This window comes from Pteropus vampyrus, unplaced genomic scaffold, assembly GCF_000151845.1.
Source record: "Pteropus vampyrus isolate Shadow unplaced genomic scaffold, Pvam_2.0 Scaffold424, whole genome shotgun sequence".
NCBI classification, from domain to species: Eukaryota; Metazoa; Chordata; class Mammalia; order Chiroptera; family Pteropodidae; genus Pteropus; species Pteropus vampyrus.
The window spans coordinates 27,105-40,829 of record NW_011889205.1 but is presented as its reverse complement, the minus strand read 5'-3'; the positions used below and the strand labels follow the sequence as shown (position 1 = coordinate 40,829).

The following is a 13,725-nucleotide window of genomic DNA, read 5'->3' as shown; positions in this document are numbered from 1 at the left end:
CCTCCTAAGGCGGGATCCGAAGACTCTGGTCTCGTGGAAGGCAAGGTTTTTACGTCCTGAAGGCTGCACCCGGCCCCGAGACTTTGACTCAGCCGGGCCGGGCTGGTTCTAAGGTCCAGCTCAGGGGAACGATGGCAAGTGAGTCTTCGGGCCACCACGGTATTTGTGGCCCTTTCTGCATGGCGCCCCGTCTGGCTGGGGTTTTCTGCAGTGTGCCAGTAAATTCTAAAACGTACCCTCAAGTGTTCTTTGTAAAGGAACCCCAGTATAAACTGGGTTTAGAAGTAATAGCCCTCCACAGCTACTGGCCTAGTGTGTGAAATTCTGGGTCGTTTCGTCAGTTAAGAAAGAGATGTGCTTTTCCATCATCCAAATCCACAAATTACCATAGCTGGGAAAGTATATTTAAGAAAAACTATGCTTTAAGGGAACGATCTTTCTGACTCTACCGAAAGCACCTTGCTAGACCTTCCTGCCCTAGCTGAACACCCGAATGTTAAGAACTGTAACCTGAGCTTTCTGAACGGAATCAGAACAGCGCTAGCGTCTTCGCTCGGCTTGGCCAGCGCGCGTCACCCCCCTGTGACAGGTGTCAGGCTGAAAATAGAGAAAGCCTCACAACACGAGAGGCAGCAGCGTTGGAGATCAATAAGAATCGCTGTTTGGGAAGCACTCGCTCAGGCAGAAGCCCAAACAGTGTTCCAGTTGGGAGACAAAGGCGAGGGGCCTGACGGGGGGAAGGGGGCCAGGCACCCCCAGGGAAGGAGGGCGTGGCTGTCGGTGCAGACGATGTGCCATCGCGACATTAACTCTAAACGGTGCGTTTCATTTTCAGTTCGGCGGTCATGACATCCGCTTATGTTCTTTGCAAACAGTCTCTGGGGTTCAGCGTTGCTTTAGGCTGAGTCCGAAGGTGGTTGTGCCTCGTTTTCACACCTGAAGCTCTGAGCCACGAGCCGCACGAGGCAGTCCCCCCACGGTGGCTCCGTTTTCGAGTGTCCCCGTTTGTATTATTTTTACACAGGTCTGTCACAAGTTCCGGGACGAAGCCACGTGCAAGGACACCTGCCCGCCGCTCATGCTGTACAACCCCACCACGTACGAGATGGACGTCAACCCGGAGGGCAAATACAGCTTCGGCGCCACCTGCGTGAAGAAGTGCCCCCGTGAGTCCTGGAGGAGAAAAGTCCTGGATTTCCAGGCACTGATTCTTGCTTTGTCCCCTCCTGGGAGCCTTGAGTCCCCTGCGTCGGCCAGGCTTTGGCCGGTGTGTTTGCCCTGTCGTCCGGCACGTGACCGGGCGCCCCTCCGAGTGCAGATGCGGGGCAGGTCGCTGCCCCAGGTGACAGACGATGGCTGCTGCTCTGCTCGCCAGCGTCTGTGTGGCTGTGGTGGCCGGGACGGGAAGCACGCCTGTCGTGCAGGCTCCAGGATCAGGTCCCGCTGTGTTGGTCTGGAATATTCAGCCGTCTCTCTGGCACAGCCCCGCGGCTACTGGGCCGTGTCATGGTTCGGTCCCGGTACCAGGCGGGTATTTAACAGACATAAATTAGAGCGTACGTCAGACCTGCCTCCTTCGTGGTCGTGATTCTGGTGAAAGCTGCGCCCTTAGGAGCACCACACGGGGGTCTTTTGTTTGTGGTGTTTTTTCTTTAGGCACAGCTGCTGCACGTTTGCATTTGCGGTCTGCTGGTGGCTACTGTGTTGACGGAAACGGTGGCACGGAATTTTTCCGAAAAGAGAAAGCTTAGCGTTGTCTACTTAAAAGTTTAGAACCCATCTTGATTGAGAAAAATGTCTCAGGACAACTGCGAGGGAGGTCTGCCTTACTGGATTTGTGGAGATGAAAAACGTTTAATTCTGTACGGAAAAAAAATAGCACACACATGCAGAATAATAGGCCGTTGTGAGGTAAATGAGGAACTAAGACAAAGAAAAATTTGTCACAGTTATGACACAGATGTCATCAGGGAGAGAGGGCTTAATAGGTCGAGTTTTAAAATCCACAGGAAAAACCCTTAGAACCTAAGAGCACAAAAGCAGGCAGTTCACAGAAAAAAAAAATGACAAATGACTAGTAAATATGTTTGTGGATCTCCTTGGGGAAGTCAAAACAGGAAGACGTACAGCTCCTGAAGAATATAATATTTGCGTTAATATCAACACAAGTAAATTACTTGGAGGGCGAGGGGTGCTGAGACCGTGGCCGATGTGCCAGGCTGGACACAGACCGGCTGGTCCGACCACCGCCAGCGTGGGCAGATGGCCAGGCCCGGGAGGACCGCACCAGGCGGGGCGTCAGCCCCAAGAATTACATGCCACCCCACCGCGGTAGCGTTGGTGGAGGAGGGGTGTTTGTTTGGGTTCACGTATTTCTAATAAATAGTCAAGCTTTAACCGTAAGTCCTGAAGGCAAAACCTACGGGAAAAAACTGAGCCGCACAGACGTGTTTGAAACCCAAAAGGAGACACGGTGTTTTCTCTCTCACACACCTGTTCTCTGCCCGACGTGAAATATCTTTATGTCTCCACGTCGTGGTCTGAGCTCTCAAACGCGATTCCTTGTCAGTCTGCGGCCTTTCATTCTTTGTCCTTAAAATAAACGAACCAGAGGATCATGGGCCCTTCCCATCAGCCCTGCGACAGGAGGACACGGGACCCGGGAGCACCTGCTGCCCCCCGTCACCACCCCTCTTTCGTTGCCCCGCAGGTAACTATGTGGTGACAGACCACGGCTCGTGCGTCCGTGCCTGCAGCTCTGACAGCTACGAGGTGGAGGAGGACGGGGTTCGCAAGTGTAAGAAGTGCGAAGGGCCTTGTCGCAAAGGTAGGAGGCCTCTTCCGCGCCCACCAGCCCCCCTCAGCGCCCCCTCAGAGGAGATCTGAGCCTGATTTCCTTCAGGCTGGAAATGCATTCCTTCCTGGATGTGGCCCCTGTTCTTAGGGTACCCCCAAGGCCAGCTTAACCTTGCTTATCCTTTACTTCCTGTTTTGTTTTGAAAATGTTCAGACACCCCACAACGGTGCAGTAACTGTACAGTGGACATCCGTATGCCCTTCTAATAAATGCACCAATTTTTAATATTTTGCCACATTGCTCTCACTCCTTCTATGTTTGCTTGTAGACATGGGTCTGTGTGTTTGTGCACGTGTGTGTGTTTTCTGAACCATGTGATAATTCCAGATATTATAGTACGTCAGCCTGCGTTCCCTACAAACAGGGACATTCCGAGTAACGAAGGGCAGTTCCACATTCATCCCGAGTTTAGCTATTTTCAACTCGATGCTATTTTCCAGGGTTCAGGTTCATTTAAACCTCTCCCTCCTGTCCCAATCAGTCATTTTCAGCCATTTTTCAATCCAGAATCCAGTCGAGGCTCGTGAGTGTCGCTTGGATGTCTGGTCTCCGTGCTCTTCATTAACCAAGAACCTTTTCTCAGCCCTCGCACCCCCCCAAACCCCTTTATCCTTTAGCTTCCCTGACCTGGCGTGACCTGGTGTCGGGTGTGGCAAAGACTCCAGGCCCCGTGTTCGGGATAGAGATGGCATCTGTGACAGAAATTCTGGGGTGGATATAAATTAACAAGCGAGCTCAAGAGTCTGGAAAAGGGCCTTTGAGACTATGTAGCAACAGGACACAGATCAAAGCGTTTGACTTAAGTAAACACCGCAGAAGAAAAGCGGTTTAAATTATCTCATAAAAGTTATTACAGTACTCGCTATGTTGTAACATCAGACGGCCATTAAAAACCGTGTTTGTGAATAGTTTTAATGACAGGACAAATGTTCACAGCACAGTAAGTGGGGGCGGGGGGAGGAACAAAATGCTAACTGCATATGTGCTGTGATTTAACCATGGGGCTTAGCTGGAAAGAAATGTCCTGAGATGTGAATGGTACGCAGTAGAATTGCTGGTCCCTTTGTTCCTCTTTATTCCTGTGTTTTCAGCATTTTCTTAAAAATATGACTCCCTTAATAAAATTTAAAAAAAAAAAAAAAAGCACCTGTTTTTTCTTAAGATAGAAGGCAAAGCTGCCGCTCAGGTCAGGGCGGTGGAAAGGTGTTGAGCTTTATCGGGGCGCCGGCGAGAACCACGCCAGGCAGCTGTCGGCAGGTGCTTGCACCGTCACGGAGAGTCGTCAAGAGAGAGTAGACTCTGGAAGTAATGAGGAGGACACCCAAGTCCCGTGAGGACAGCAGTGGTGTCCCCTGGAACCGCTGCCACCCCAAGCCCGCCATGGCTCCTGGCACCTAGCGGGCCCCCCATCCGTGTGTGTTGAAAGAATGAATGATGGCATGGTGGTGACCGTTCTCACGGCCGCAGCTCCCTTTCCTGCTCCCCTGTGTCTGTGGAACCCTAGCTCTGCTTAATTCAACATCTCCCTTCTCTTCACAGTTTGTAACGGAATAGGAATTGGTGAATTTAAAGACACACTTTCCATAAATGCTACGAATATCAAACACTTCAAAAACTGCACCTCCATCAGTGGGGACCTTCACATCCTGCCGGTAGCTTTCAAGGGGTAAGTCACAGAGTGAGTCACTGGCACAGAAAACACAAAATCCGCTTTGTCCGCAGGCAGCGATCGTCCATCATTAACCGTTCTGTTACTTGTTCCAGTGACTCTTTCACTCACACCCCGCCTCTGGACCCGAAGGAACTGGACATTCTGAAAACCGTGAAGGAGATAACAGGTGGGTGCGGACGAGCGGCAGTGGGAAATGGGTCTTTTACAGAGAGACGTACGCTCCTGTCCCTCGCCATAAAAACATCTCTCCTGAGAGTCTACCACTGACGAGTAATTAGTTCTTTGATGTTTTATAAACAAGGAATTTCCCCTGCACGTGAGGGGTGAACACTCTCAGCAAAGACCTGGGTCGTTCACCACTTTGGGTGAATGTGTTCAACCCCCTACCGCCCCGCCCCGGGCCAGGCCAGCCGCCCTGACGGCCCAGCAGCCTTCCTGGGCAGGAGAGAAGCTGGTGAAATGGGGAGAGAACAGCAGGGCTCCCCACCTTGTAAACCGGACTTCACGCCCCTGCTCCCACTGGTGGCCTCAGCACTGCCCTCAGAGCCCCACTTCCTTCATCCCTCGAAAGGAGATCACGTGACCTAAATAACAAGATCGTTTTGAGGACAGGATTCAAATAAGAAAAATAGACCAACCTGCTCATATGCCGTAACAGCTCGGTCCATGGCCAGTGTCACCAAGAGCAGGAGCCCGTTCGGGGCGATCGGAGATGGAGCCCAGCAAGGCCATCGGGGCCACGGCACAGGGGCACAGCGCGCTGGAGGGGCTCCGGGTGGTGGGGACCCCAGAGAGAGGCGGGATGCCCGCTGACGATGAAAAGCATCAGATCCGGTGCTCACATTTCCTGCCCATGCTACAGTCCCTTGAGCATCCTATGAGACTGTCTCAGACCAAAAATAAATAAATAAATTCCTGAGCAGTGCGCGTCTGAACCTTCCTTCTGCCTTGTAGGGTTTTTGCTGATTCAGGCCTGGCCAGAAAACAGGACTGACCTCCATGCTTTCGAGAACCTGGAAATCATACGCGGCAGAACAAAGCAACAGTAAGTTGGCCCCAGCCAAAGCCCGGCGGATCCTCTCTAATGTTTTCATCTTGAAATAAGACTCAGAGAAGTGAGACTTGCAAAGATGCTCCAGGGCGTCCCCACGTGTCCTTCATCCAGTTTCCCCCTGTGTGCGCATCTAATGGACGCGCAGGGCAGGTTTCGAAACGAAGAAACGGGCACTGGCCCAGTGCTGTTTAACCACAGACGTCAGTCAGACTTTACCGGTTTCCTCGCGAACACCTGCACCGTTCCTCGTCCGATCCAGGACCCCGCCCTCCATCTAGCTGTTGGCCCCTTAGTCCCTTGCGATCTGTGATAACCTCAAGTCTGGCCTTACCTTCCGTGGCCTTGACACTTGACGAGTGCTCTTCGGGCACTTTGTAGAATGGCTGATGTTTTCTCATGATTTGATTAGGGTTGTGCATTTTTTAGCAAGAGTAGCCCTGAGGTGACACGTCCTTATCAGCTCAGCATATCAGGGGGACTGGAGAGGCTTTTTAACATCAAGTGTTTCTTTCAGAATTTCCGCTTTCCCCACTCCAGCAGTTACACACACACACACACACACACACACACACACACACACCCCTTTAACATAATAAGCGTAAGGATGAATTTTGTGCTGAGAAAGAATTTGGGAGGCCATTGGTCAAACCTGCCTTGAAAACAGTCTGATTATGAGACCTGTTTCCCATAATTGACCCCTGAAAGGGCCATTTTGAAAGAGAAACAAGGAGAGAGGAGTCTCTAACGTACGCTGAGGCCTTGTCCTCTCGAGCCTTGATGACCGGGCTCTTCGTTCGGCGCCGTCTCAGCCGGCCCATCCCCCGTCCTGACGTCCAGGGAGCTTCCTGCCCACGCAGACAGGTCTCCTTCTTGTGCTGCCGCCGCCTGCACACGCTGGCCCGCACCCTCCCCACGGCGCCCGGGCCCCTGTGCTCGCCTCTGCACCCTGCCCCGGCCTCCCTCAGGCCTCCCTGCCTCCACGCTCCTGCTCCGGCTGCAGCGCCTCGTTCTCAGCCCCCGTCATGGACTGTCTTGCCTTCCTGCTCCTCAGGTGGCTTGGGGACCCCTCCCTTTAATCCGAATAACTTTCGTCCAGTCGCTCAATGAACACGTATTGATCGCCTTGTAGGATCCTAGTACAGTGTTGGGTGGTGAAGAAAATAGCGTAGATCCTGCTCTAGATGTCTTCACAATCAGGCGTCACCTCTTCCAGGAAGCCACCCCATCCTTCTCTTGACTGGCTTAGATGCCCCTTCACTTTGCCTCTACAATGCCCATTATCCTATACTCAGGGTGCCAAGCTAAAATTGTCTGCTCATATGACTGTATCTGCACTAGACAAAGGGATTCTTGAGAGTAAGAAATATACACATAACTTCCACAGAGTTAGTCGCATATTACCTCAAATCTTTGTTCAGTAAATGGGTGGATGGATGGATGGATAGATGGATGGATGGGTGGATAGATGTATGAACGGATGGAGAAATGAACTTATGACTTTGGAAGTCTATTTGGATGTTTGAGAGGTTAGAACATGTTCTCATTTCCCAGGCAAAATAACAATGCAATAAATAAAATAATGATATTAAGACATTTTTTCAGCCCCAGTCTGCCACTGGGATTAAAGATGCTACATGAATTAGGAACTAGCTTTTCCCTGGAAGAGTTTAAAAAATACAGTTTTCAAAGGCTACAGTACCTACCTTTCACAGCGTGACTCACGATGACCAGAAGGCAGTTCGCGGTGAATCTGAAGTGGTCCAGAAAAACGAGATCAACGTTTGAGCGACATTCTGTTTTTATCGTGTTTCACTTTGGTTTTCTTCCCTCCAATCTAGTGGCCAGTTTTCTCTCGCGGTTGTCGGCCTGCACATTACGTCGCTGGGGCTACGCTCCCTCAAGGAGATAAGTGACGGAGACGTGGTCATCTCGGGGAACCAGAAGTTGTGCTACGCAGACACCATACGCTGGCAAAACCTATTTGGGACCTTCAGCCAGAAAACCAAGATTATAAACAATAGGAATGGACAGGACTGCCGTGAGTAATCGCTTTGGCTTCGTCGCGGAGAGGGATCGAGTGGGTCGTTTATTTTGATTTCGACTCTTGAAGGGCCAGTCCCAAACGGTTAACACGCTTTTTTCATTCCTGAAGAAAGCAATGAAAAGAAATCTATATACTCCTAATTGTGACATCACCATGCGTAGTTCCTCAGAATTGTTTCTAGGTCATTCTCATTTCATAGGATAAATCTACCCTGAGATTTAGCCTAGCAATTATTTCTAATTGACAGTGCTAAATTTGTATTAATTATATTACATTTTAGCCATAGGTTTCTCTCTGCTCATTTCAGCCTCTAATGACTATAGCTCGCACGCGCGCACACACATGCACACACATGTGCACACACGCATGCACACACACACACATGCACGAAAGGATGAACGTGTCACGCCGGCATGTCTTATCCTATGTTTAGAGCCAGAGCCAGCTTTGGAAGCTGGTCACGCACCACGGCCCAGTGCGGAGACCCCGGCCACTGTCCGAAGCAAATCTGAGTGCCCGTCCCGACTCTGGCTTTGAGACTTTAGTCGACTTCCTCAGTGTCTTTAGGTTGTAGCTTCCTCATCCACGAAATGGAGATAATAGTGATTCCCACACCACAGAGCTACTGAGAGAATTGAACGAAATTCTGTGTGTAAAGCTCTCGGGCTGTGCCTCCCGCACGGCGAGCAGCCCCCAGCAAACCTCGCCTGCCGCTGCCGTCGGCTTTGGCATCAGTCAGCAAGCTCTGCCCAGGTCTAGGCCCGGCACCCTCCGCACCCCGCAGGGAGGAGGCTGCCTGCAGCCAGCCTCTGGAGCCCCTCTCTGTGTCACTGCTTCATTCCAAGGCCCACAGCGCGTCTGCGCAGCCCCAGATCCCAGGGGACCCAGCTCCTCCCCCACAGGCGCTGTGTCACCTGATCCCTCGGGTGGCCATGCCGTCACTGACTCCTGGGGTTCACTCTGTCTTCTCAGAGGCCGCGGGCCACGTCTGTAACCCACTCTGCTCGTCAGAGGGCTGCTGGGGCCCGGAGCCAAAGGACTGTGTGTCCTGCAGGAACGTCAGCCGTGACCGGGAGTGCGTGGAGAGGTGCAACCTCCTGGAGGGGTGAGCCGCCATGTTTTAACCCCTTCATTTTGGTAAAATCATAGTGATGATGATGATGATGATGATGAGCCGCCGTGTTTTAACCCCTTCGTTTTGGTAAAATCATAGTGATGATGATGATGATGATGATGAGCCGCCGTGTTTTAACCCCTTCGTTTTGGTAAAATCATAGTAATGATGATGATGATGATGATGAGCCACCATGTTTTAACCCCTTCGTTTTGGTAAAATCATAGTAATGATGATGATGATGACGACGACGACGACTTAAGGTTGTTTCTATAGGTTTCTAGTTGTTCGGTTTGGATCTTTTTCTTTTGTTCCTTTTCCTGTGTTTCGTTTTGCTGGCAGCTGTTAATTAAAAAAGGAAGTGAGCAAACCCTTTTCGTTACTGAATCCGCTCCGATGATTTACGGGGCCTCTTTTTCTGGACGTACCTCCTATACTAAGCGGTACGAAGTTCCCGAGAGAAATGGACCAGGCATCAGTGGTTGCGTGAGGCCAAGACCGTGCGCCGTTCCTGATGCGTCAGACATAGCGCTACAAATCACAGTCCCTGATTAGTTTGCGTCTTATGTTCAAGAAACGCCGAACAGGGCAAATAACTTTAAATATAACCACGGACAAAGAAATGAACGTTCACGTTATTATGCTTGCTGAGTTTATTTGCCATTAATAAAAATTGGAGTCTGTCAGTTCTATGGGAATCCTAATATTGATGTAGAGCTTTGCATGACCACAAATAACGATGAGAAACAAATGAACAGGAAAGAAAAATTGAAGAATAGAGATTGGCAGGGGCGATTTTAAAAAATTTTAAAGACAGAGGGAAATTTCGCGATTGGAATTACAGATGGCTACCGGAAGCCTTCCTTCTTATTTCCCTGTCAGGGCCTGGGCCACGGTTTGGGTCCAGAAATATTGAGAAGCAGGATGAAAAGACCTCGTTCAATTCTGTGGGCAACTTTTAGCTGATAGGCTCATTGACCTAACAGTAATTTGCATAATGGACAGTGCTACTTCAACGAGCAAGAAATCTTGGTACAATTCTTACTGCTACAGATAGACACTAGCCTCACTTTTTTAGTTTTCATTTCTCTTTAAAGAGACAAGGAAATTAAAATAAGCACATCACTGGTGCCTGTGTCTTTCTGCTAGAGAACTGGGTCCAGCGGTGCCTACTTCCTTTCCAAGGCTGGCTCCCCCAGCAGGTGTGCTAACCTGGAGAAGAAGCACAGGAAAAACTAATGTGGCATGTTTGCTTTAAGTGATGCCATTTGCCCGAACGAGAAGACTCATGGGACACATTTTTGGGTGTAAACATTCCTTGTTCACTTCCCGGCGTGAAGACCTGTTAGTTAACATCAGATTTCAGTCTTAAAAGCTGTCACACTGTTTTCCTTTTGATCAGACATCAGCTTCCTGTGTGACACTGGCCTGTACATCTTTGAGGAGGGGCGAAAGTATTGCAAGCAAAATTTATCACATGTGCGCTCCATACTCACGGCGTTTAGTGACAACCACTGAGCAGATTCGAACAGCTCTTTCCTTCTTCCCGTGTGTACTGGTCTAGAGTGAGCGTTTGTCCCCACCTTCACTTAAATATCCGTGAACTCGAGAGTGGAGGGCTGCCTCTCAAGGACCATTCTCTTTGTTCCGCTGGTTGGCTTGCTTGCCTGAAGACACAAAAATCGCGCCCGTAGGAAAATGTAGGCGAGGTGTTTTGGTTACAAACGAAGCGGGAGTGTTTATTCCAGGAAAAGATGAGCAGGGATTCGTTTCAAAGCAGTTTATTACGTTGCAGGGAGGTCCCAGATCCCCGATGATGGACTTGTACCTAAAATTGCTATGAATTTCTGAGAGAGGTGATTAGTGTCGCCTGAAACTTCAGGCGGATGAGCTCGGACCGTCGTAACTGCCTGGGGTCTCGAGGGGGGTCACTAATTCGTTTCCTCTCTCTCTCCCAGCGAGCCCAGGGAGTTTGTGGAGAACTCTGAGTGCGTGCAATGCCATCCAGAATGCCTGCCCCAGGCCATGAACGTAACCTGCACGGGACGCGTAAGTGACCCACTCGTGTGTCATAGGGACAAGCCTTCGCGGGTGGAGAGCCACCAAGGTGACCAACGTCACCCGGTAGCTGCTAGGAACAGCCAGCCGTCCAAGCCCGCTACCCAAACAAGAGGCCGTGGGACCCCACAGCTGGGTTGCGGGGCTGGGACTGAGTCAAAGTCCTTACACAACCTGCCACACGAGCGTCACCTTTTCTGTCCCCTGTCCCCAAACTAACACCGACTGCTCTCACCACGAAACGAGGAAGCCCGTGGTGGCCTGGGGATGTCGCTGGCCACTTTCCACTCTTCCTGACATCTGTCATTATTGCTTTATCATTTTGATCAAACATCATCAAGTTCTTTGTTAATATTAGTTTACAATTATTGGAAGGATTTTTAAAGAAACGCACAGCAAGACTTTTCGAGATTCCGTTTCACAGCTACATGTTCAGTAATAATGTTCTAGAGAGGAAGTGAGACTTCAGCATTCCATGTTTGACAGACAGAATCAAATTCAGCATGTTACACAGCGAATTAGGCAGCCGCCACTGCCCTTACCTGCCACCTGCTTCTCACGGGACCAATGTGGATGGTGTTTTCTTAAATTTGCCTCAGCAAGTCTGGCTCCCTAAGGGCCTCTGTTTAACCTCAGAAATGATATACAAAGAAGTCTGTCTGACCAGCACGAGTACAAATATACACGAAGGCCAATCAGGGTTGTCTTGACAAGGCGAGACGCCCACAAAGTATTAAGCAAAACGCATAACGTATATAGTACAGTTTCTTTTATGTTTTTATATATGCGTTTAAGGCCACGAAGACTTTACACTAAGCTGTTAATGGAGGTCATATCAAGCAAGCACAGTCACAGACAGACTTGTTTTCCACACCGAGAATGCCTATGTTATTTGATTTTTTTCACAATAAGTATTTCAAGTAGAAAGTATCTTTCATTTTGTAAAAGAGAGAGACCTGTATAAATGTCTTTCTCCACCTTGGTGCAGGGACCAGACAAGTGTGTAAAGTGTGCCCACTACATCGATGGCCCCCACTGTGTCAAGACCTGCCCGTCTGGGATCATGGGAGAAAACAACACGCTGGTCTGGAAGTTCTCGGATGCCAATCACGTGTGTCACCTGTGCCACCGAAACTGTACATACGGGTGAGTGGGAACTCTGGCCCTAGAAAGGAAAATGCAGAACAAAACGTTTCCTGCCTTGCCCGTTCGTAGATGTAAAACGCTTCCAGAACTTCCGGGTGATACCTTCAGAGGTTTAGATTGGAGTCAGTGGTTTGGGCGTTTTGGCCCCGTGGTGTGACCACAGCAATAACGCGCTTGTGGGCAGACCGTGGTGGCCGGTCCTAGTGGGGATGCCTCTCGGGCTGTCATGGTGTTCATGCTGCCAGGGCTCTGTCCTGCAGTGCCAGGATGTCCAAACGAGAAGGGGTAAGTGACAGAGGGCGTGACGGCCTGCATCCTGCCACGTCTCCAAGGCTTTCTGCGTATCTTTGCAGATGACCGGGATTCACACGGGAGTTTTTCTATGGTTGTTCTACAGTTCATGAAAGGTGGCATTTCCTGGAATGTTCTTGAAGACACTTTTTTCTGTCAGCTAGTTGATCGCTGGCTGAGCTATTACTAAGGAAATTCAAACCGTTTTGACCATATTTAGTGGAAGCACTTTGAATGTTTGTATCTTATTTATTGCAATGATAAATTTGGTGATCAAAGTAGACTCCTCCCAGAAAGAGAAATACATAATATTTCACATTTCTTTGTACGCATCTCATAATCCTTGACCTTCTTTGAAACTGGTTATTCTTTCTTCTCTCCATTCATCTCTCGCTAGCTGTGCGGCCTCAGGCAAGTGCCTTAACCTCTCTGTGCCTCGCTTCCCTCGTGTAACTTAGGAGGGTGCATAGCTCACAGGGTTTTTGTGATCTCGAGTGACTATGTTCAGCGTATTTAAAGTAGTGCCTGGAACACCCGAGCCCTCAGTCAGTGCTCGCACTGGTGGTGGCGATGGGTTTTATCAGCCGCCTCTAGCAATCCGTGTGGTTTACCAGCAGCACTTTCAGAGGCCCGTGAAACCGTGTCTTGTCCCAAATTTGCAATTTTAATTTGCGCCCACTTTGCACTGTATTCCCACTGTATCGCTGTCTGGAGACTGCCTTATGGGGTGCAGAGGGAGGCTGGTAAGAAGGGTCAGATTTTTTCAGCGCCGTCCATCAGTGAACGGTTTTTGTCTTTGACAATTTGGAGTGTCCTAAAAGGGAATAGACTGTGAAATAACGAGACCTTCTGTTGTCTTCTACGGCCTGAAAAGCCACGAATCTGGCGTAGGAAAGGAGGCTGAACGCATTGCAGGGGTGAAGCTGCAGAGTCCCCTCAAAACCACGTGCGGGGTGTAGAGCTTGGAGCCCTTGGAAGGAGACAGAAACGTTTTGGGTCAGATGGCGTGTCAGACGAGCACCCCACCGTCCTCTTCCCGCATTTGAAATCCCCAGGCCCTACACATCCGTCTTTTCCGTTTAACTGGAATATTTTCCTACTGACATTTGCGCTGGCCAGTGCTGCCCAGCAAGTCAGGAGTCTCCTTGAGACAAATGCTGTCTCTGCTTCAGGGGGCGTTTCGGGTGTGCGGATGAGGATAAAGCCGGCTTTCCGGTCTGAACTCTCTGTGCTGAGACACGTGCCTAACCTCACGCGTCTGTTTCCGGCCGACCCCGCCCCCCACCACTATGGCCCAGTGAGGGGTTCCGTCCGCTCCTTCCCCTCCCATGCCTGTGGCGACAGTCTCGAGCCCGCTGCGGGACAGCCGCACCTATGTCAAAATCGTAGTGAAAACAGTTCCGCAACGAAGACCAGAAACTGGCTTTGTTCGGTGCCGGAGCAGTTCCTGTCACAGCGTAGACACTCGAAAATAGTTGCCCAGCGAACA

The 13,725-nt window shown here is 50.2% G+C and overlaps 1 protein-coding gene across 1 annotated transcript in view; it reads left to right on the top strand.

Moving 5' to 3' along the window:
* The window catches only part of LOC105306141 (epidermal growth factor receptor-like), a 48,057-nt gene that overhangs the window by 7,270 nt on the left and 27,062 nt on the right, over positions 1–13,725 (top strand). Inside the window, exons 6-14 of the mRNA XM_023523863.1 lie at positions 1,025–1,166; positions 2,711–2,827; positions 4,397–4,523; positions 4,622–4,695; positions 5,484–5,574; positions 7,422–7,621; positions 8,600–8,732; positions 10,700–10,790; positions 11,788–11,945. Of these exons, the coding sequence (XP_023379631.1) occupies positions 1,025–1,166; positions 2,711–2,827; positions 4,397–4,523; positions 4,622–4,695; positions 5,484–5,574; positions 7,422–7,621; positions 8,600–8,732; positions 10,700–10,790; positions 11,788–11,945 (1,133 nt within the window). The remainder of the gene's footprint in view (positions 1–1,024; positions 1,167–2,710; positions 2,828–4,396; positions 4,524–4,621; positions 4,696–5,483; positions 5,575–7,421; positions 7,622–8,599; positions 8,733–10,699; positions 10,791–11,787; positions 11,946–13,725) is intronic.